Source organism: Dendrobates tinctorius, unplaced genomic scaffold (assembly GCF_039654945.1).
Source record: "Dendrobates tinctorius isolate UK_male_01 unplaced genomic scaffold, ASM3965494v1 ptg000155l, whole genome shotgun sequence".
NCBI lineage: Eukaryota > Metazoa > Chordata > Amphibia > Anura > Dendrobatidae > Dendrobates > Dendrobates tinctorius.
In genome coordinates this window covers 5,528,381-5,552,041 of record NW_027361822.1, presented here as the reverse complement: position 1 = coordinate 5,552,041, position 23,661 = coordinate 5,528,381, and the positions used below count along the sequence as shown (strand labels likewise).

At 48.7% G+C, this 23,661-nt stretch overlaps 2 protein-coding genes across 2 annotated transcripts in view; one reads left to right on the top strand and one right to left on the bottom strand.

Moving 5' to 3' along the window:
* Positions 1-23,661, top strand: part of LOC141051169 (uncharacterized) — an 872,784-nt gene that overhangs the window by 357,254 nt on the left and 491,869 nt on the right. The gene's annotated exons all lie outside the window — the stretch shown is intronic.
* Positions 1,999-20,340, bottom strand: LOC141050983 (uncharacterized). Its single transcript, XM_073547752.1, has 7 exons — positions 20,300-20,340; positions 5,759-5,906; positions 5,450-5,629; positions 5,244-5,367; positions 5,063-5,160; positions 3,861-3,951; positions 1,999-3,143 (listed from the first exon to the last, which is right to left on the bottom strand). Exons 2-7 carry the CDS (start codon positions 5,864-5,866, stop codon positions 2,233-2,235), a joined length of 1,512 nt encoding a protein of 503 aa, XP_073403853.1. The 5' UTR covers positions 5,867-5,906; positions 20,300-20,340; the 3' UTR covers positions 1,999-2,232.

Genomic DNA, 23,661 nt, shown 5'->3' with positions numbered 1-23,661 from the left:
CCAATAGCTAATAATCTACAGGGATGCCTCAATAGCAATTGCAGCCTGACACACAAGTGACTAGACACTCTCAAATTTGTTTGGACATATAAAATATTCTGTAGAGGGGAAACATTTGGTAACTAAGCCAATGAGACAAGGGATGACCATCTACTGACTTCCACATCAATATGACCACTTTCCTGTTACAGAAAAGAAAAATGAGAAAAAAAAAAAAAAAGAGGCCTTTCTCCGGCTAGAATGATGAGAGCTTAGAACAGGACCAGATGGAGTGTATAAAAAAAGTCTCTTTAGCTAGAATTAAGGAGGTTGTCCACTACTTTTACATTGATGACCTATGGTAGGTCACCAATGTCTCATCAGCCGGGGTCCTATATTCGGCATCCCCGCTGATATTGGTTTCGAAGGCGGCTGTTGGCCATAAGTACTGTGACAAAGCAACTGGCAGAGTGGTAGAAGGGAGATAAGCGCAGTGACACATAACGGCATCAGTGATATGAAACGAGAGCATTTTTTTCTCTAGCACACTACGTGTTGAGAGGGTTAAAAGGGTTGGTTTTATGTGGACCCTCACAGCGGGTGGGAGAGGGTCCACTATCTCCCGGGCAGACCTGACAGGACCTGAGTGAGGTCTTGATCATGTGATCAATCATATGATGGGAATCACAAGCTTAGGTTTAAATAACCAAGCTCTACAGGCAGTCTGGGCTCAGCTAGCCAGGAGAGAGGAGTCTCCAGTGGCTTTGTGGCTTGTTGGGCACAAACTGAACCTGTGCTACTCGAAAGCGGGGTGCCGCCCGCAACATATGGACTGTGTTGTAGTTTTGTTGTTTTTTTCCATGTTTTAGCCAGAAAGGCTGAGTTTTGTTCGCATGAGTAGGTTTATGCTGCCTGTTAATAAATCAATAAGAACTTAAAGAGACCGTGTATCCAATTTTTCTACCTCTCTGTGCCACCACGTGAGTGAACTGCCACAGTACTCACTTGTTGACCTGCTCCGACTACTTGTAGTGGCCGGGGCATGGTACTGCACATCTGCCTCAAATTCAAATAGTAGGAGGCGGATGTATAATACCCTGTAGGGGCCACTACAAGAAGACAGAGCAGATCGGCAAGGTAGTACTTCCTGCCGGCAGCTGCAGACACAGATAACAGCTGATCGGCGGGGGTGACTGGGTCAGACCCCGACCGATCAAACAACATTAATGATCTATCCTAAGGATAGACCATCAATGGAAGAGTAGTGGACAATCCCTTTAAATTTCTCTAAAACTAAGGGTGACTGCAGCCAAGCAGGCTGCAATCTCCATATATATATCTATATATGTATTTATCTCTGTCTCTCTCTCTCTGGTCATATATACAAATATAAAGTATCTATAAGTTAAAACAGCCCACCAAGATACAGGGGGATTTGGTATTGCCTGTCCAATGGGCTCTTAAAGTACAGAGAGAAGTTTCTGCAATCAAGAGCAGGACTAATCTTCCTCTCAGCGCAGAAATGAACCTCATTTCCCCTCAGCAATAAAGAACACACATGGCCATTGCTCTCCACCTCTAATGGCTGGCACACCATCCAAAAGAAGGATAACGGGGTTGAGTGACTAGCAAGACACAGGGCAAGCTGTGAAGGAAGACCGCATCTGACCTATAAATCCCGTCCCACAGATGGTATCTCAACCTTACTCAATGGCTGCATCTGAGGACTGAAGAGAGTAGGAGAGACGAAGGGAGGCTACAGATCACATAGGCCTCAGCAGTTGGTAACTGATGGGTATATCCACTGGCTGCAGAAAGACTCAGTCCCCTGACTTCTATAGGGTTTTTACAGATTGTGACAGGCAGAGTGAGGAATAGCCTAGGACAGGGTTCCCTAACTCCAGTCCTTAAGGCCCACCAACAGATCATGTTTTCAGGATTTCCTTTGTATTGCACAGGTGAAGCAACTATCACCTGAGCAATACTAAGGAAATCCTGAAAACATGATCTGTTGGTGGGCCTTGAGGACTGGAGTTGGGGAACCCTGGCCTAGGATATAAGGCAAATCCCTGGGAGCTCAAGCACCACACATCGTCCTCAGACAGCCATCCCATCAACCACACCCCGATTGGTAGTTGCATACATTTACTATAAACCAGATAGTAAATGCCGTTTACAGTACTCTTTTAGACTGTCAATGTTGTATTTTTTCTTCTATCATTTGAAAATAGAATGGTTTCCAAAATAGAAGGGCTACTTCCCTTTGTGAATTTTCTGATGTGCAATAAAATTTGGTTTCCGTGTAAAACATTGCCCACATTCTACACATGAAAATGGCTTCTCCCCTGTGTGAATTCTCATGTGTGCAACCAGATTTGATTTGTATAGAAAGCTTTTTTCACATTCTGAACACGAATACGGCCTCTCCCCTGTGTGACTTCTCATATGTGCAACCAGATTTGATTTGTGCGCAAAGCATTTTTTACATATTGAACACGAATATGGCTTATTCCCTGTGTGAGTTCTCTGATGAATAACAAGTTGATTTTTGACCGTAAAACATTTCCCACATTCTTGACATGAAAATGGCTTTTCACCTGTGTGAGTTCTCTGATGAGTAACAAGATGGTCTTTCACTAAAAAACATTTACCACATTCTAGACATGAAAATGGCTTCTCTCCTGTATGAATTTTGAGATGTTTATCAAGACTTAATTTAGTTGACAAACATTTCCCACATTCTGTACACGAGTATGGCTTCTCACGCGTGTGAATTTTCTGATGGTGAATAAGATTTGATTGCTCTTTAAAACATTTCCCGCATTCAGAACATGAAAATGGCTTCTCCCCTGTGTGAATTCTCTGATGATTAATAAGAGAGTTTTTCACTGCAAAACATTTCCCACATTCTGAACATGAATATGGCTTCTTTCTTGTCTCAGCTTCTTGATGTTCATCATCCCTTTTGTTATTTTTGGTTTGCTTAATAATCTGGGATGAATCAGAAGATAGCAGCTGTTGAAAAGGATCAGATACCTGATCTTGAGTTTGAGTTGTATCTGGGACATTGTCATGTTCTTCAGATGCACCTGGTGTTAGACTATGAGTACGTGCTGTAAAATCTGAAAATATCAGATGTGCCTCTGATTTGCTGGAACAGTCATCTGCCAAGAATAAAACTAAATTTATTATATTTCAATAACATCGCTTATGCATTAATTATTATACGATTTATACATTCATTTTGCCATACAGCAAACTGGAAAACAGTACATTTAATTCAAATTGAGTTGAAATGAACTAAAATGGAAATCCACCATTGTTTTTGTGGGTTTTGTTTTACGGCGCTTATTGTGCTGTAAAATGACCTAGCAGCATAATTCTTCAAGGCAGAACACTTCTAACAGTGCCAAACGTGTAAGGTATTTTTATATTTAAGAGATTTTTTAAAAAAAGTCTGAAAATTGAAGAACAAAATAGTTTGTTGCCCTTGTCCGGGGAACTTAACATATTTTTTTCCGTGGCTAGAGCTGTTTGAACTCACATTTTTATTTATACCATTTTAGAGAACACAAAATGCTTCGATAGTGTTTTCACATTTATTTCAAGTGGCAGCAATTTTTGTTTGCAACTTAGGGGACATGAACCTACGATCAACTAACAGAAAATTATGGTCTCATAAAAAGCCATAAATGTTTGTTTGGAAAAAGAAAAAAGCCTCAACCATTTTTATTTTGAAATTTAAAACTCTACTATATATGTATCTAACTTTTCTACCAATCCAATCACACAGTAATATTTTCTGTAAGAAACCCTAAAAACATAATTGCACCAGACAGTGACTAGGCAGAATCTGTGTCTTCTCTGTGGTCACCACTCACCTGAATTGCCGTCAGTAGATATCTCCACTTTAAACCACTCATCATCACTCTCATATGTCCCAGCAGTATTAATAAAGGTATGATCTTCAGCCTGAAACAAACATTGGAAAAGTCACAGACAGATGGAGACGTCTCATGAAAAGATCTTAAAGAACAGAAAAAAATCATAAGCTAACACGACGACCAAACATGGCAACCATAGTTGTCACATAGCAGCAGATCTCCTGCATAAATCCAACCTGTCACCTCAAACTACTAACCTAATTGTCTACATAAACAGAAAATTGTGAGAAAATCCAGACAACATCTAATGTCTATGATCAGCTTTATCCGGTCATCTCCACCAAGTATAAAACACACACTGAATGGCCACTTTATTAGAAGGAACCCATCTTGTAGCACATTGGACCTCCTTTGGCTTTCAGATTGCCAGAAATGTGTTAGATCAGTTTCAGTAAATGTCAATCATTCTAAAGTTAAATAATGTTCCTTAAGAGCAAGACAGCTTTTTACAGTTGTCATAAATGAAATGGAGGTACTGACATGCTCTCAACAGCCAATCCTACCTATCTTGGGTCTGTAAAGGCAGAGGAAGCAAGAAAAACATCACTTGCATGTTCCTGGAAGCCATCCATGACTATATGACCCTTGTGACATTGAGCATTGAATTAGAGCTCTTTCAGGCGTCCGTGATAATTAGTCCGATCTTGGATCACAATGCATGGACTGACCACGTGTCTCCAGAAATGACCATAGAAACATATGAAGTCATACTCAGGTCAGGAGACCCACTGCCAGTCCCGTGCATTGTGATCTAAGATCTGACCAATGATTATGGATATCTCAAAGAGCCCTTACTTGTATTCAAAAGGAGTCCTCTTTTGCTAAATATTTTTTGTCAACAACAATCTCAAAACCATTAAACGTACATAATGTTCAACGTCAATTAAATCATTTTCGTTTTAAAGGAGATTCAAACTGCAAATGATCCATAGAAAACTGAGCAAATCATTTTCCACGGTACTCCAGGGGGAATAGTCAAATTTCCATTAAGGAAAATCTCAATCAGGAAATGGCCGGTGTCCCTATTAAATTGGCGGTTCAGTGTATAATACTGGTGGATAAAACAAGACTGAACACAAGATCTTAACAGCCTACTACATATCATGGGGGAGATCTCATGACGCCTTCTCTCCATCTACCTTATGATCCTGAGGAACACTAATATCTTCTTGTTTACAGTCATGTGGAAAAAGAGGATGGGGACAGCTCTCAGATATTGTCCTCTTATTGGATAGAACTGGAAAAAACACATACAGGGACTGAAGTCATTATTTACATACAGATGATTATAGGTTGCTTGTATTTATTCCTGTCTATTACCTGTTGATGAGAGGGGCTGGGGAACCTCCATCATGGCGTCCTTGTACAGATCTTTGTGTTCTTCTAAATACTCCCACTCCTCCATGGAGAAATGGACGGTGACATCATGACACCTTATAGGAACCTGACACATACAATGATACCGTCATTCCCCGATCCCTTCATAGTGTTACTGTGTAATGTCCCAACATTCCCAGCAGTGTCACCTCTCCAGTCAGCAGCCCAATCATCTTGTAGGTGAGTTCTAGGATCTTCTTGTCATTGATGTCTTCATGTATTAGGGGGTGAGGTGGAGGCCCCATGATTGGGGTCATGGGTCTTACCCATCCCTCAGACACAGGAGCCTGACAGCGCTCATTAGAAGTCTTCTTCACTACTGTGTAATCCTGGTTATGGAGAGACACATTAATAAATCTCACTACAGACATTTCCAGAGTCCTCACCTCTCCAATTCGGTCCATCTGTTATTCCCATAGATACGAATGATGTAATGTGACGACATCAGAATCTCTCACCTCCCCAGTAAGCCGGAAGAGGATCTCTAGGGTGAGGTGTATTATCCTCTCTGCCATCTTGTCCCTGTCCCTGTCCATCCTTGATGGGTCACTCAGGAGAAATCTCATACAGAAGATCTCCACTGATAGGATCCGATATTGTAGGGACCTGAATGGGGAGAAGATGAGCCAATGTAACATAATAAAGGACCCATGTTAAATACTTTCCAATTTACTACTCCTTGATTCTCTAGGGCAAGGGTGGGGAACCTTTTTTCTGCCAAGGGCCATTTGGATACTTATACCATCGTTTGGGGGCTGGACAAATCACTTAATAAATCCTCCCACAAAGTACATCCTGATGCTGAAACTGATGTTAGGACATAATCTTAGGCTATGTGCGCAAATTGAGCATTTGCTTGCAGAAATTTCTGCATCTGTTGGCAGGAAAATCGCTGCAGAAAGAACACACGATTTTGCTGTGTTTTTGTACAGCAATGCTTTTGAGCAAAATAAAGATATTTAAAAAAAAAAAAAATAGTGATTTAATTTCTTGATTCAACACCACTTTTTTCATGCTGATGCAATATGGCATCAGGGTAACGGGATTAGGGCTTGGTGTCAGTTGCCGATAGGAGCTGATAAGACAGCGTGGGAAACACCATAGGAAGCCGGTAAAATGCAAAACAAAAACTCAGCAAATCCGCAAACATTTTTATGCTTGTGTTTTTGTTGCGGATTTGACCTTTGGGTGAAAAACAATGCAGAAACGCACAAAGAATTGACATGCTGCAGAAAAAAAAATGCACTGCAAATACATAAGGAAAGACGTAGTTACATACCTGTAACGTGATTTCTCAGAGCCCATGACAGCACCACAGAAAGAAGGAATCCACCCTTCAGGGATAAGAAACCTACAAATAAAAAGGGAGGTACCTCTGCCTTGCATCAGTTGGTTTACAGAGCATAGGAGGACCTCCAGGTAATTGTCAAAGATTATAAGAAATACTCCATTTCTATACATAAATCACATCACAAACCGTGAAAGCATGCTCTCCCACTCATGACAGGAAGGAATATAAGGGTGCTGTGATGGGCTCTGAGAAATCCCATTACCGGTAAGTAACTAAGTCTTTCTCCTTCCCCATGACAGCACCACGGAGAGAATTACAGAGAATTGTATCTTAGTGAGGGACCACAGCATGTAGAACCCTTCTCCCAAAGGTTAGGTCAGAAGAGGAGGCTAGGTCTAGCCGATAGTGTTTGAAAAAGATAGAAGATGATGACCAAGTGGCAACCTTACAGATCTGCTCTATTGATACCTCCGACCTTTCTGCCCAGGAGGTTGCCACTACCCTCATGAAATGAGCTCTCAGACCCTCTGGGGTGACAATCCCACTAGATGAGTAGGCTAACGAGATTTCATCTCTTATCCATCTTGCCAAGGTACTTTTGGAGGCCTTGAGTCCCTTTCTAGGCCCCTGAAAACATATAAACAGAGATCCATACTTCATACACCCCCTGGGTGGACTCTAGGAACTGAACCAAACATCATTTTACATCTAAAGTGTGGAATTTCTCTTCTTACTTATTTTGGGATTAGTGCAAAAAGAAGGAAGGACTACCTCTTGAGACCTGTGAAAACGAGATGCTACCTTGGGCAGGTAAGCAGGGTCAGGTTTTTAAATAACCCTGCCTTCCAGGACTTTAGTGAAGTGAGGGCCTTCAGTTAAGGCCTGTATGTCGTTCACTCTCTGGGCTGATGTTAGAGCCACTAAAAGGACTGTCTTAAGGGCCAGAACCTTGAGAGGGGCCGAATCTAAGGGTTCAAAGGGAGGACCTGTTAGAGCTGATAGTACTAGGTTTAGATCCCATGGTGGCAACTTTTGGCTGATAATGGGCCAAGATCTTGCTGAGGCTCTAATAAATTATGCTACCAATGTGCTGCCTGCTATATCGTGACTGTATAAGGCCCCCAGAGTTGCCACCTGAACATTAAGGTGCTAGTAGCCAGTCCTCATTCCAGCCCCTTTTGTAGAAACTCCAGGATTGCTGTAATTGGGACTCCATCCTGGATTCTCACCCCCAAGGTGGATAGGAAGTTCTTCCTGGTTTTACAGTAGGCACTGGTAGTAACAATTTTTCTACTCTGAAGTAGGGTAGAAACCAAGTTTGGGGAAAAAGCTCTGTCCCTCAACAGCGCCTTTTCAAATTCCATGCTGTTACGTGTAGGTTTGCTGCCTGAGGGTGAAACACCGGTCCCTGAGAAAGAAGGTCCATGATTTCCGGTAATCCCCAATGATTGGTGATGGTTCTTGTGGCTGAGGATGATGTCCAAGTTCTAGAGTTGAGCGAAACGGGTCGAAAAATTTCAAAAGTCGCCGACTTTTGGCAAAGTCGGGTTTCATGAAACGAAACCCGACCCTAGGATGAGGTCGGCCACGAGGTCGGCGACTTACGCGCCAAAGTCGCGTTTCAAAAGTTTGTTTTGCGCTCTTTTTCAGCCAATCAGGATCCACGGACACTGTGGGCAACGTGATGACATAGGCACAGGTCACCACCATCTTTCAGAAGGGCATGCAAGTGATTGGCTTGCTTTGGGGGGCGTCACAGGGGGTATAAAAGGGCGTGCACGCCGACCGCCATGTTACTCATGCTGATCTCAGAATAGAGAGAGCTGCTGCTGATTTTGTAGGGAGAGCGTTAGGCAGGGAAGAAGACACCAAAAACTGCTTCTGCTGCTAGCGATTTTGCCTGTACAACACACCAGTCACTGTGTGTGCAGTGCAAGGGGAGGCTATATAGTGGTGTATCAGTGGTGTTGGTTGTTGGGCTGCCTTCTAAGGCTTCCTGACATTCCTGCATTGCTGTTTACACCCACTGCTCCGCAAACTGCTTTTTTAAAAGCAATCCCAATTTTTTTTTTTGTCCTGCTGAGAAGAAAAAAAAACTGCTTCTGCTGTAGCGATTTTGCCTGTACAACACATCAGTCACTGTGTGTGCAGTGCAAGGGGAGGCTATATAGTGGTGTATCAGTGGTGTTGGTTGTTGGGCTGCCTTCTAAGGCTTCCTGACATTCCTGCATTGCTGTTTACCCACTGCTCCGCAAACTGCTTTTTTAAAAGCAATCCCAATTTTTTTTGTTTTGTCCTGCTGAGGTACTGAGTGTGCATTTTTTCACACCATACAGCGGTGTACGCTCCTCACACAGTACCGTGTAACGGCTGTTATCACAGCCACAGTGAAGCTATCAGTTTGTCACTCTGTGAGAATAAAACGAGGACATGTTCCGTTCTTACAGACCTGCACTCTAGGGAGATTCCTATTCTGCCCAATTCTACATACACCTTGTAGTTTGTGATACACTAGCCAATTTCTGCCTGTGACATAGCGCTGTGATATTCAGTGGGCCTCACACAATCCATAAGTGTCCAGTGTCCACAAGTGTCTGCTGAAATTCAAAATCTCCCTTATCCTCTAGTCACTTTGGTCACAGCTGTGCCATCGAGCCTGTCACATAGCGCTCAGATATCAGTGGGCCTCACACAATCCAAAAGTGTCCAGTGTCCACAAGTGTCTGCAGAAATTCAAAATCTCCCTTATCCTCTCGTCACTTTTGTCACAGCTGTGCCATCGAGCCTGTCACATAGCGCTCAGATATTCATTGGGCCTCACACAATCCAAAAGTGTCCAGTGTCCACTAGTGTGAGCAGAAATTCAAAATCTCCCCTGTCCTATAGACACCTTGTACCTTGTTTTACATTACTATATAGTTTGTTGGATTTTGTCTACATTTTTACCAAAAATGAGGAAGGCTGGTGGAAGAGGCCGTGGAATTGGGCGGGGGTTGGCAGCTGGTAATGATGGTGTTGGATCTGATGGTAGTGGCAAGAGCAAAATAGGACCGAATGCAGGAGGTGTTGAGCCTGCGTCATCGTCTGGCTCCATAAGGCTTCGAAGGCTTAGTTTTCTAGGAGTTGGCAAACCGCTTTTAAAGCCAGAGCATCAGGAAAAAGTTTTGTCTTACAGTGCTGACTCAGGCTCCAGCTCTATCGCCTCCTCTTCTTCAGTTGTAAAAAGTAAAAGCACTGAGTCGTCATTGGAGGCTCATGTTCATGAACCACACCTTTCCTTGTGTCCTTCACCCCAACCAAGATTGAAGGATGACGCAGGCCATACTACTGATTACTCCATGGAGCTGTTTTCACATACCATGCCTGGATTATCAAGTGAAATGGTGAATTACCCAGGCCAAGATGAATCTGACATGGAGTGCACTGATGCACAGCCGCTGATGGATGATTCTGCTGGTACATTCACTCAGAGCACTACATTGTCCTCGCAGTGTACAGAGCCAGATTCTGACCCTGATGAGACTCAGGTGCCCCTTCCCGCACACTATACCACCATACACGGTGACACAGAGGAAGGTGCACATGACATTGAAGAGGAGGTGATGGATGACCCAGGTGTTGACCCAGATTGGCATCCATTGGGGGAAGAGGGTGCCGCTGCCAATAGCTCAGAAGAGGAGGAGGAGCATCCGCCGCAGGCATCGACATCGCAACAGCTGTTATCTGGCAGGCACGGAGCAGTCCAAAAACGGGTTACAAAAAGCCGAAAAGTTGCTGGACTGCTTGGCCAGACGGTCAAAATAGCACAGCGTGCAAGGACGCAAAATGTCTTCCATAGTAGAAAGAGTGCAGTGTGGCACTTTTTTGAACAAAATCCTAATGATCAGGCCAAGGTTATCTGTAAGAAGTGCGCAAAGACCTTTAGCCGAGGGAAAAATCTGAAAAATTTGAATACCAGTTGCATGCTTAGACATTTAACCACCATGCACTTGCAAGCGTGGACACAACACCAAACCTCAAGTGCCACATGTGCAACTGATCACAACGAAGGTAGTCAGCAACGCTACATTGTTTCCCCCACTGTAAGCCCACCGGTTAGCACAGCAGCAAATGTTGAGGTGTCGTTGCAAGGCCACAGCAGTCAGGGAATCCCACTGTTATATCAACGAAAGACTGATTCTAGGCCATCAGAAAGAACACCAACTCCATCACCATCATCAACCCTCTCTCAGTCCGCCCTGTCCACCGCTACTTCCACCATATGCAGCTCTCAAGTCCAGCTCACCCTCCCAGACACTGAGTAGGTCAAGAAAGTACTCAGTCTCTCATCCGCGTACACTGGGTTTGAACGCCCACATTGCCAAACTAATCTCGTTTGAGATGATGCCCTTTCGGTTGGTGGAAAGCGCAGCTTTCCGCGAACTCATGGCCTATACAGTACCACGCTATGACCTACCCAGTCGCCACTTCTTCTCCTCTCGCAAAGCCATCCCAGCCCTCCACCATCATGTGAAAGACCGCATTGTCCATGCACTCAAGCAGTCAGTGAGCGGAAAGGTACACCTCACAACTGATGCATGGTCCAGTCGGCATGGCCAGGGCCGTTACGTGTCCATCACTGCACACTGGGTTAATGTGGTGGATGCAGGGTCCACAGGGGACAGCGGTGGTGGGACAGTGCTGCCTAGCCCACGGTATAGGAAACAGTTGGCTGTAGGCGTTCGACCCTCCTCCTCCTCCAGAAGCGAAAGCTCGTCCACAGAGCGCAGTCGTACGAGCACTCCATCTGCAGCTGCCACTGTTGCACACGAGGTGTCCCCCTATCGAGCAGCTAGTGGAAAGCGTCAGCAGGCAGTGTTGCAGATGATGTGTTTGGGCGACAGACACACCGCCGAGGTGCTGGCCGAGTACTTGAAGCGACAAACTGAGTCATGGCTGGGCAGTGTACATCTTGAGGCAGGCAAGGTAGTTAGTGATAACGGGCGTAATTTTGTGGCAGCCATAGCCCTTTCAAAACTCAGCCACATACCTTGCTTGGCTCACACCTTGAACCTGGTGGTGCAGTGCTTCCTCAAAAATTATCCGGAGTTAACAGCCCTGCTCCAGAAGGTGCGAAGACTGTGCGCGCACATCCGCCGGTCGCCTGTACACTCCGTTCGTATGCAGAAGCTGCAGCGATTGCTCCACCTTCCCAACCACCGCCTCATTATCGACATTGCAACAAGGTGGAACTCCACCCTGCACATGGTGGAGCGGCTGTGCGAGCAGAGGCAGGCCATAATGCATTTGTGGGAGGATACACGGCCAGGCACTTTGAGAGCAGACATGGAGTTGACCGGTGTGCAGTGGTCGAAGCTGAAAGACCTCTGTAAAGTCCTTCAGTGTTTTGAGGAATGCACACGGCTGGTAAGTGCAGACGACGCCATCCTAAGCATGAGCATCCCACTTATGCGTCTGCTCATGCAAACTTTGACGCACCTTAAGGAGCAGGCTTCTGCAGCCAATGTTGATGAGGAGGAAGAGGAGGAGGGAATCCTTGATGACATTCAGCCATTGTCTGCTCAGGGACCTCTCCTGGACGAGGTGGAGGAAGAAGAGGAGGAGGATGATGATGGGGATGATTACTTAGGGGAGGAGGATGCATCTCGTGGGGCAAGTGAAAATGTTGGCGTGGCAAGGTCTGGTACAGGGTTTGTGCGTGACTGGAGGGATGTGGATTTGCCAGAAAGTGCTCCTCCAACCAGCACTCGCAGTGCATCATTGACACCGGGAACATTGGCCCACATGTCAGATTATGCCTTGCAGATCCTAAAAAGGGACCCCCGCATTGCCAAAATGATGAACGATGACGACTACTGGTTGGCCAGCATCCTGGATCCACGCTATAAAGGCAAATTACAAAACATCATGCCACAGGAGAACCTTGACCTAATATTGGCTAATAAACAAGCAACTCTGGTAAATCAGTTGCTTGAGGCATTCCCAGCACACAGCAGCGGTGACGGTTCTCACACGAGCCGTACGGGCCGGGGGCAGCTTGGCAGAGGTGTTCGTGATGCACACAGCAGAAGTGGCGTTGGAGACAGGGGTTTCATGACAATGTTGTGGACTGATTTTTCAAGTACCGCTCACACAACTGGTAATACTGCATCGATGGAAAGTGACAGGAGACAGCAGTTGTCAACTATGGTTACAAACTACTTTTCCTCCCATATCGATGTTCTCCCACACAGGTCATTCCCCTTTGACTATTGGGCCGCTAAACTGGACACCTGGCCTGAATTGGCACAATATGCCTTACAGGAGCTCGCTTGCCCAGCTGCAAGTGTGCTATCGGAAAGAGTCTTCAGTGCAGCTGGATCAATCCTGACAGAAAAAAAGGACCCGTCTGTCAACCCAAAATGTGGATGATCTAACCTTCATTAAAATGAACCACGCATGGGTTTCCAAGGATTTTGTCCCACCTTCCCCTGATGACACATAGGGTGACAGAAAAATGGCTTGCTTTGGTCCACCTCTTCCTGGGACTTGACCTATTTCACCTTTTGCATCAGCTGAATGTCCAACATCAACATATGCCACTTTCTAAAACTCCCTAACTGTGCTGCCTCCCCCCCACATGGCTGGGGTCACCACCTAGCGCACAACACCGTGCGAGTGCCGTTGCCCTGGACAGGTGGGTAGGCCGACTCTTGGGCACGGGCACTGGCACAGGGTCCTTCATAGTGCAATCAAGTGTCTCTGACGGTGGTGGTGCACACCCGCCGTCAGACACACCGCCGTACTATGAGGGGCCCAGTGCCAGTACCGACGCCCACGAGTGGGCCCCCCTTGCTTGGGCAGGGCCCCAGCATTTGCAATCTTTACCTCTCCCTGCTCCTCCGCTGTGTAGTCTGGGCCGTCAAATCCATACTGTGCCTGACACCGTCTGAGCCCGCCTCCTGATGTATAGACATATATTTTGAATGTGTACGCTATCCATACATGTTATCCGGGGATACGGTACCCTTTCTAACCTTTGTGCAATCCATACTGGGCCTAACACCGTCTGAGCCTGCCTCCTGATGTATAGACATATATTTTGAATGTGTACGCTATCCATACATGTTATCCGGGGAAACGGTACCCTTTCTAACCTTTGTGCAATCACGTGCAATCCATACTGGGCCTAACACCGTCTGAGCCTGCCTCCTGATGTATAGACATATATTTTGAATGTGTACGCTATCCATACATGTTATCCGGGGATACGGTACCCTTTCTAACCTTTGTGCAATCACGTGCAATCCATACTGGGCCTAACACCGTCTGAGCCTGCCTCCTGATGTATAGACATATATTTTGAATGTGTACGCTATCCATACATGTTATCCGGGGATACGGTACCCTTTCTAACCTTTGTGCAATCACGTGCAATCCATACTGGGCCTAACACCGTCTGAGCCTGCCTCCTGATGTATAGACATATATTTTGAATGTGTACGCTATCCATACATGTTATCCGGGGATACGGTACCCTTTCTCACCTTTGTGCAATCACGTGTAATCCATACTGGGCGTGAGAACGGCTGGCGAGCTGTTAAGCAAGCTACAGCACCTGTGGTTTGCACACGTAAGGTTTTCATTTTTTCAGGAATGACGGTTAGGCCTAATTCCGGAACTGCGGTTGACCTGCACTTACTGGGAAATCATTGTTCGCGGGTAATAATTGTAATCAGTGATCCCCATCACTAACGTTGTTCAGCGGGTTATCTGCACCTGTAAGCGACAAACGCTGGCCTTTTCAGTGTAGCGCACATGCAGCCACGGACATGTAAGGGCATGACACACCAGTTATTGGCCAATCTCATGTGCCAGAGCCTCACGTGTCCCTCTAGTAAGCCGGACTCGGACCGCGGGGCATGACGGAGTCTCGTTCGTTAACGGAATTAAGCTTGCAATGTGTGCATCTGTTCTGTAGCTGGCATGGTTGAGGTTTCCCAGGTGGAGTCGAATTTAACCGTAGGCTCCACTCCTGGTGGTGCCCTTCTGGACATTCCTTTAAGGTTCAGCTTTGCAACCATACTGCCCACATAAAACAAACACTTTGCCTTCATGAACGCTGTTTGGAGGGTCATGACTCGTGGGAATAACGCCGCCCAATCAGTTAACCTGCTAGAGAGATCGTTCGTTGCTCCCAAGCATGACATCACACTCCCTAGGAAGAAGGTAATGCCACTGTAGCGACCGTACTCCTGGGGGCGACACAAGTGCACTGATGCCCAGCCACTGCTCGATGAATCTGCTGGTACATTGACCCAGACCACTACATTCCCCTCGCACGCTACACGACCTGAATCTGACCCTGATGAAACTCAGGTTACCCTTCCCATATACAGTTCCATCTTACACGGTGACAAAGAGGAAGCTGCAGATGAAAGTGCAGGTTCGGCCCACCCGCCATCAGACACACCACCGTACTATCAGGGGCCCTGTGCCAGTGCCGTCGCCAACGAGTGGGCCCCCCCTGCTTGCTCAGGATCACAGCACTTGCAAAGTTGAAATACTGTGCAGTGAGATGAAAGATGGGGACGACGAGGAGTCCAGACAAGTACAGGGATTCCCTAGCGAGGAGACTTATTTGATTGTTTTCAATGTTGGGACAGCAATTTTTGGGGAGCACTATACTCTGGAGAATGATAGATGGGGCCCACCATACACTGGAACATTCCAAAGGTGGACATCAGACACTGGAGCAGCATTTACAGGGCCCATTATACACTAGAGCATTAGAAATGGGGCCCATTATGTTTGGAGCATTATTTGGGCCCATAAGACAGTGGAGCTTCATCCATGGGGACCAACATATACTGTAGCATTATGTGGAGCTCATCATATACTGTTTCAAACATTATATGGGACCAATGATTCTGTAAAGAGAAATAGATGGGCCTCGTCATGAGATGTAAAAAGTGAAGTATTTTTCATTGTACTATACCGCTATTTCTCTGCCGTATCGGAGCATGATGAGTTGTGGTATGTGTTAAAGGGGCGCTCTTTCGCCCAGGGCACATGAAAACCTGCAGCCAGCCCTCCCCCCCACAACTTTAGCCAAATAACCCCCATTTTTCAGTGCGTAACTTGTATTATGAAGTTAATTAAGGTAGACAAGCTTAAGTAAGAAGAATTGATGCTTTTGGCATTCAAATGGGCACTGTAGGTGTGTTTCCTGTCCTCCTCTCACTGCTGACTTTTATTCCCCATTGACTTACATTGGGTTTCGTGTTTCGGGACGACCCCGACTTTTCCCTATAATCGGACGATCTTGCTCGACCCGACTTTTGGAAAAGTCGGGTTTCACGAAACGAAACGCGACCCTAAAAAAACAAAAGTCGCTCAACTCTACCAAGTTCTTCTAGGCCAAAAGGGGGCTATCAGTATTATTCTTGTCCTGTCCTCCCTGACCTTTCTTAGGACTGCTGGAATGAGAATGACCGAGAGGAAGGCATAGGCCAGGCTCTAATTCCATGGGATCATAAAGGCATCTAGAGGAACTCTGGGTTCCCTCTGGCCAGAAGGAAACGGGATAGTCTGCCCGCCCCCACCTGGGAAGGACCATCACTTTGAGGGCTTTCAATCATGAGAGGAGTTTCCAAAGAGAAATCCCTTGTCTTTCTTCCTTCCTTGGTCCCATCTACTCTGCTCTTTTGGGGGCCTCCTACAGAAAAATTTCCTATTCCGAAAGGACAGTTTAAAAGTGGGAGCGGCCAGGCTAGGAAACCCCTTTTTCTAATCCCCTGTCTTCAGAAGGATGTCATCCAATGTTTCTCCAAATAAAAACTCTCCTTCACAGGGGATCAAGCACAATTTTAATTTGGTTTGCAGGTCTCCTGGCCAGCATTAGTGCCAAAGTGCTCTGCGGGCTGCATTTGAGAAAGCTGCAAACTTGGACGCTAGTCTAACCGAGTCAGCCGATGAATCTGCCCAAAAAGCTGCTGCCCCCTGTATTAAAAGGAATGGACTCTAGTACTTCATCCCTGAGCACCCCATCCCAGAGCTGTTTCTCTAGTTGATCCAACCAGATCATAAGGGATCTAAAGGTGCAGGTTGCTGCCATAGCAAGCCTAAGAGTAGCCCCGATGTTTCCCATGCTCCTTTAAAGAGAACCTGTCAACAGGATTGTGCATAGTAACTTGCAGACAGTGTCAGGAACGCGATAGATGCTAATGCGCAGGTGCATACGACGGCGTCATATTAATGGTAATTCTTTTAAACACAGGAAGATAATAGGTACTAACCGATAAAAGAAAGTGCGCAGGCGCCCCCATTTTGATTAAGTGACATGCTTTTCTTCAAATACAGACATTAGTATATTCATTATGCAAACTAGGGGGCAGGTCACTGAGGGAATCAGTGACCTGTCAGCAGTCTGCATTATGAATAGCTAATCAGAGCACCACATACATCAACCCCGCCTTAGTGCACAAGAACCTCATTAACACAAAACTGAAAATAAAGATTAAGAAACAACCACTAGACTGATTTAATCAACCAAGGTATCATTTTATTCAGTCCTGCTGTCTGTAGGTTACTATGCACAATCCTGCTGACAGGTTCCCTTTAAGGAAGGAATCTGCCTTATCGAACGGGTCTTTTAAGGTTCCCATGTCCTCAAAAGTGAGGGCAAATTTCTTGGAGGGATTTGCTACCGTACATCTAGTTTTGGGGCTTTATCCTAGGATGTTGATGCTATATCTTCGAAGGGATATCTCCTTTTTAAGGATGGTACAAAAGAATTTTTCCTGTTTTCTCCCACTCTTTTTTAATCAGGGCTTGTATGTTTTCGTTCAAGGGAAATGTCAGTGCCGTCTTTTCTAGACAAGGGTCTATTACCCCCATAGTGGATCTCACCGCCTTAACAAGGCTTTCTATCTCCTCTAAAGGGAAACAGTGGCTCCCCCATAATTCATCGTCTGATAAATCAGAGCTTTTCTTCTCGGAGCTAGAGGACTCAGATTAGGGGTGCTTGATGGCTTTCTGCTCCCTGACTGTATCCCCCTGCGTGAGGGATCTAAAAGGCACTTTCGACCTCAAACTTAGGCCGGTTTCACATTAGCGCATTTTATGCGCGCGCACGGCCGGGGGTAGCTCCGCCCCCGAGCCGGCTCTCTGCCCGGCGTGCCCGCCCCTTGCCTGTAGCGCCGCCTCCTAGCGGACAGCGGCGCCTGCGATCGGCGCACCCTATCTTTAGCATAGGGTGCGCCGATCGTGCGCTAGTTGCGCTTTGACCTGCGCTGCGCACTTATGACGGTGCGCCGTGCGCGCCAAAATCCGAAAAGTTCGATTTTGGCGCGCACGGCGCACCGTCATAAGTGCGCAGCGCAGGTCAAAGCGCAACTAGCGCACGACCTGCGCACGATCGGCGCACCCTATGCTAAAGATAGGGTGCGCCGATCGCAGGCGCCGCTGTCCGCTAGGAGGCGGCGCTACAGGCAAGGGGCGGGCACGCCGGGCAGAGAGCCGGATCGGGGGCGGAGCTACCCCCGGCCGTGCGCGCGCTGAAAATGCGCTAATGTGAAACCAGCCTTAATCACTGATCTCAACTCGGAGGTGAAGTTTGGGATTTCCTCGCACAACTCCTGTTCTATGCATGAACGGCAAAGTCTCACATCCCAGGTGACAGGTAACTCTTTGTCACACATGGGGCAACTTCTGTTTGTTTTTTTCCCACTCTTTTCCTTCCCTAAATAATGAAAGAGAAAAGGGGACACCAATTACAAGGTGAACTTTCACGAAGATTACTCACCAATCAGACACAGCCGTTGGTACTGGTTTTGGAGGAGGAATAGAGCCCATTAAAGGGTTTTTTTGAGGACGGAGAATTGATCTTCTGCTGTGCCGAGTAGAATAGCTGCTGGAATGTCCACTCCGCTTGCAGAATCATGTCTTTTAGGCTGCTGTTGCCTCTTACGTTGCTGCTGTGGTTCGCTGTCCATTCGGACAGGGACCGCTGGTTGCAGGGAGCATCTTACCACGCTCCTTCTAATTGAACCAGCCGCCAGGCATTTTCAACACTACTTCCAGTTTCACCCCTGAAGTTGTTCCCCGTCATATGACCTCTTCGGCCACGTCATTAGGGGGCGACTTGGCGAGTCCCCGTGCATGCGCTGGCCGGACATCCAAAATCCCTGCACCGGAATATGGTGTGGCGGTTGTGTTCACCCTGCAACACCCATCGGTCCCAGCAGTGGCAGATTCAGGACATCGCACCAGCCACGGCAGGGGCCTCCTCCCCACTGCCTGTACCAGTCTGGCCAGTCCTGGACCATCTTGATCCTGATCTTCTATCTTCAGGTACGCCGAACAGAAGGTTCCCCGTCAGGGACAAGAAACCAACTGATACGAGGAAGAGGTACCGCCCTTTTATCCGTAGGTTTCCTGTCCCTGAAAGGCGGATCCCCTCTCTCTGTGGTGCTGTCATGAGGGAAGGAGAAATTTACTGATCATGTGCACAACACTTCAGGATTGTCATTGAATTAGCTTGTATAAGGATTCCACAGCGTTTTTGACCCATTTCTGAGCGGGGAAAACGCATCAAAAACACACCGTGTGCACACAGCCTTACACTGCACGCACTTCAGTGCTCAGTAGTGAACACTGTGTGTTTGTGCTCACAGAGCAAGAAGAAATTAATGGGCTGGAAGCCTTCAAAATACAGTTGCCAGCCCAAGCACTATGGTTCCTGGGAATCTGCACAGGACCGGATAATAGGTTATTGAGGGCCCGCGGTTACTCACCTCTGCTCTAGGGCAACACAATTATGGCGATATCAAACTTGTATATTATTTTTTGTTATTTCAGCAGTAAATAGATTCCCTATCAGTATCAGCAAGTCTTTGGAGTGTGGGAGGAACTAGAGAACCTAGAGGAAATCCATGCAACCAAGGTGACAACATACAAACTCCTTGCAGATGTTGTCCTTGGTGGGATTTGAACCCAGGACCTCAGTCCTTACACCTGAGCCACTCTAATGTTTTTGTTGAGACCAATTGTGACACACATGACATTTTGATCTCTATGAATTTTCTTTTCTTTTTTAGGAATGCACGTCTGGTGTTATAATGCTTTTTCTCATTACAGCATTTAGTGTTTGGGTTCCTTACTTGTAGATTTCAGCAGAATGGACTATGGATGGCACTGTACCAAATCTGGGGTACTTTTTATATTTCTTAATTTAAGATTTTTCACTTTGTTGCCGTCAGTAATTATGACTCAAAAAGCACAAAACAAGTTATTATACAGACACAGAGAAAAATCAGTTACACCAAAAGCTCAGCCAGCACCCCGGATAGTGAGAGTGTAATGTGTCGGTGCCTGTACACACTGCGGCCACTAACAGACAACAGAGCCGAGAATAAACAATGTCCGGAAACCGACAGGAAGGAATAACACTGGGAGACATAGGGGACTTCTCATAAAAAGCATACAAGCCATCCCACCAGGACAAGGGGCCCCCCGCCAGGACGGTGCCTGACCCCAGTAACTCCCCTCACCACGAGCCAGCAGGGCTCAGAGCAACTGGGAATCCTGGACCTTACCTGTTATTATTTACTGTCGGGGTCCGGACATTGTTTACATGGGAAGTTATAAAGTAGTAATGGCGCTATAAGAATGAAGAAGAAGAATATAGAAGTTCTATCATCAGTAATGGGGAATCTCCAGCACCTACCTCCACCTGCAGGGGGCGCTATCTCCGGGAATGGAGGGGTTACTGCCGCCTGCCCCCAGTAATGGGGAATCTCCAGCACCTACCTCCACCTGCAGGGGGCGCTATCTCCGGGAATGGAGGGGTTACTGCCCCCTGTGCAGCCCAGTAATGGGGAATCTCCAGCACCTACCTCCACCTGCAGGGGGCGCTATCTCCGGGAATGGAGGGGTTACTGCCCCCTGTGCAGCCCAGTAATGGGGAATCTCCAGCACCTACCTCCACCTGCAGGGGGCGCTATCTCCGGGAATGGAGGGGTTACTGCCCCCTGTGCAGCCCAGTAATGGGGAATCTCCAGCACCTACCTCCACCTGCAGGGGGCGCTATCTCCGGGAATGGAGGGGTTACTGCCCCCTGTGCAGCCCAGTAATGGGGAATCTCCAGCACCTACCTCCACCTGCAGAGCCGCACTCCACATATATGGCTGCTCTGTGCGCACAGGACCTGGGATGAGGTCACAGGAGGGGGAGGAGTCAGGGGTCACATGATCAGGAGCCTCAGTGTATGCAGGACTGTGTACGAGGTGTACGAGGTGTACGAGGTGTACGAAGCGGAGCCGCGTGTGTACGAGGTGTACGGAGCGGAGCCGCGTGTGTACGAGGTGTACGGAGCGGAGCCGCGTGTGTACGAGGTGTACGGAGCGGAGCCGCACGCGCGGCAGAGTGTGCGGAGCAGAGCCGCACGATTACAGGGTGTACGGAGTGGAGCCGTGTGTGTACGGAGCAGAGCCGTGTGTACGAGGTGTTCGGAGCGGAGCCATGTGTGTACGAGGTGTACGGAGCGGAGTCGCGTGTGTACGAGGTGTACGGAGCAGAGCCGTGTGTACGAGGTGTACGGAGCGGAGCCGCGTGTGTACGAGGTGTACGGAGCGGAGCCGTGTGTGTACGAGGTGCACAGAGCGGAGTCGCGTGTGTACAGGGTGTACGGAGTGGAGCCTTGTGTGTATCGAGTAGAGCCGCGTGTGTACGAGGTGTACGGAGCGGAGCCGGGTGTGTACGAGGTGTACGGAGCGGAGCCGGGTGTGTACGAGGTGCACGGAGCGGAGCCGCGTGTGTACGAGGTGTACGGAGCGGAGCCGCGTGTGTACGAGGTGTACGGAGCGGAGCCGCGTGTGTACGAGGTGTACGGAGCGGAGCCGCGTGTGTACGAGGTGTACGGAGCGGAGCCGCGTGTGTACGAGGTGTACGGAGCGGAGCCGCGTGTGTACGAGGTGTACGGAGCGGAGCCGCGTGTGTACGAGGTGTACGGAGCCGAGCCGCGAGTGTACGAGGTGTACGGAGCGGAGCCGTGTGTGTACGAGGTGCACAGAGCGGAGTCGCGTGTGTACAGGGTGTACGGAGTGGAGCCTTGTGTGTATCGAGTAGAGCCGCGTGTGTACGAGGTGTACGGAGCGGAGCCGGGTGTGTACGAGGTGTACGGAGCGGAGCCGGGTGTGTACGAGGTGCACGGAGCGGAGCCGCGTGTGTACGAGGTGTACGGAGCGGAGCCGCGTGTGTACGAGGTGTACGGAGCGGAGCCGCGTGTGTACGAGGTGTACGGAGCGGAGCCGCGTGTGTACGAGGTGTACGGAGCGGAGCCGCGTGTGTACGAGGTGTACGGAGCGGAGCCGCGTGTGTACGAGGTGTACGGAGCGGAGCCGCGAGTGTACGAGGTGTACGGAGCGGAGCCGCGTGTGTACGAGGTGTACGGAGCGGAGCCGTGTGTACGAGGTGTACGGAGCGGAGCCGCGCGTGTACAGAGTGTGCGGAGCAGAGCCGCACGATTACAGGGTGTACGGAGTGGAGCCGTGTGTGTACGGAGCGGAGCCGTGTGTGTACGAGGTGTACGGAGCAGAGCCGTGTGTACGAGGTGTTCGGAGCGGAGCCATGTGTGTACGAGGTGTACGGAGCGGAGTCGCGTGTGTACGAGGTGTACGGAGCAGAGCCGTGTGTACGAGGTGTACGGAGCAGAGCCGCGTGTGTACGAGGTGTACGGAGCAGAGCCGTGTGTGTACGAGGTGCACAGAGCGGAGTCGCGTGTGTACAGGGTGTACGGAGTGGAGCCTTGTGTGTATCGAGTAGAGCCGCGTGTGTACGAGGTGTACGGAGCGGAGTCGCGTGTGTACAGGGTGTACGGAGTGGAGCCTTGTGTGTATCGAGTAGAGCCGCGTGTGTACGAGGTGTACGGAGCGGAGCCGGGTGTGTACGAGGTGCACGGAGCGGAGCCGTGTGTGTACGAGGTGTACGGAGCAGAGCCGCGCATGTACAGAGTGTGCGGAGCAGAGCCGCACGATTACAGGGTGTACGGAGTGGAGCCGTGTGTGTACCGAGCAGAGCCGTGTGTGTACGAGGTGTACGGAGCGGCGCCGCGTGTGTACGAGGTGTACGGAGCGGAGCCGCGTGTGTACGAGGTGTACGGGCAGAGCCGCGTGTGTACGAGGTGTACGGAGCGGAGCCGCGTGTGTACGAGGTGTACGGAGCGGAGCCGCGTGTGTACGAGGTGTACGGAGTGGAGCCGTGTGTGTACGAGGTGCACGGAGCGGAGCCGTGTGTGTACGTGGTGCAAGGAGCGGAGCCGCATGTGTACGTGGTTTTAGGAGCGGAGCCGTGTGTGTACGAGGTGCACGGAGCGGAGCCGCGTGTGTACGAGGTGTACGGAGTGGAGCCGTGTGTGTACGAGGTGTACGGAGTGGAGCCGTGTGTGTACGAGGTGCACGGAGCGGAGCCGTGTGTGTACGCGGTGTAAGGAGCGGAGCCGCATGTGTACGTGGTTTTAGGAGCGGCGTGTGTACGAGGTGTACGGAGCGGAGCCGCGTGTATGCGAGGTGTACGGAGCAGAGCCTCGTGTGTACATGGTGTAAGGAGCGGAGCCGCATGTGTACGTGGTTTTAGGAGCGGCGTGTGTACGAGGTGTACGGAGCGGAGCCGCGTGTATGCGAGGTGCATGGAGCGGAGCCGCGTGTATGCGAGGTGTACGGAGCGGAGCCGCGTGTGTACATGGTGTAAGGAGCGGAGCCGCATGTGTACGTGGTTTTAGGAGCGGCGTGTGTACGAGGTGTACGGAGCGGAGCCGCGTGTATGCGAGGTGCACGGAGCGGAGCCGCGTGTATGCGAGGTGTACGGAGCGGAGCCGCGTGTATGCGAGGTGTACGGAGCGGAGCCGCGTGTGTACATGGTGTAAGGAGCGGAGCCGCATGTGTACGTGGTTTTAGGAGCGGTGTGTGTACGAGGTGTACGGAGCAGAGTCGCGAGTGTACGACGTGTCTGTTCAGAGAGGATCCTCGTGCACAGAGCAAAACTATGTGTGGAGCGGAGTCTTGAGTTTATGATGTGAATGGAGCAAAGTCG

Bases quoted from the DNA above. Each gene is read 5' to 3' on its own strand.
- LOC141050983 (XM_073547752.1), bottom strand. From the start codon at position 5,866: ATGAGATTTCTCCTGAGTGACCCATCAAGGATGGACAGGGACAGGGAC. The intron at 5,368-5,449 runs GTGACACTGCTG...TGTATGTGTCAG, and splicing joins TTGGGCTGCTGACTGGAGAG to GTTCCTATAAGGTGTCATGA. The intron at 3,952-5,062 runs GTAGATGGAGAG...TGTTTGTTTCAG, and splicing joins GTGTTCCTCAGGATCATAAG to GCTGAAGATCATACCTTTAT.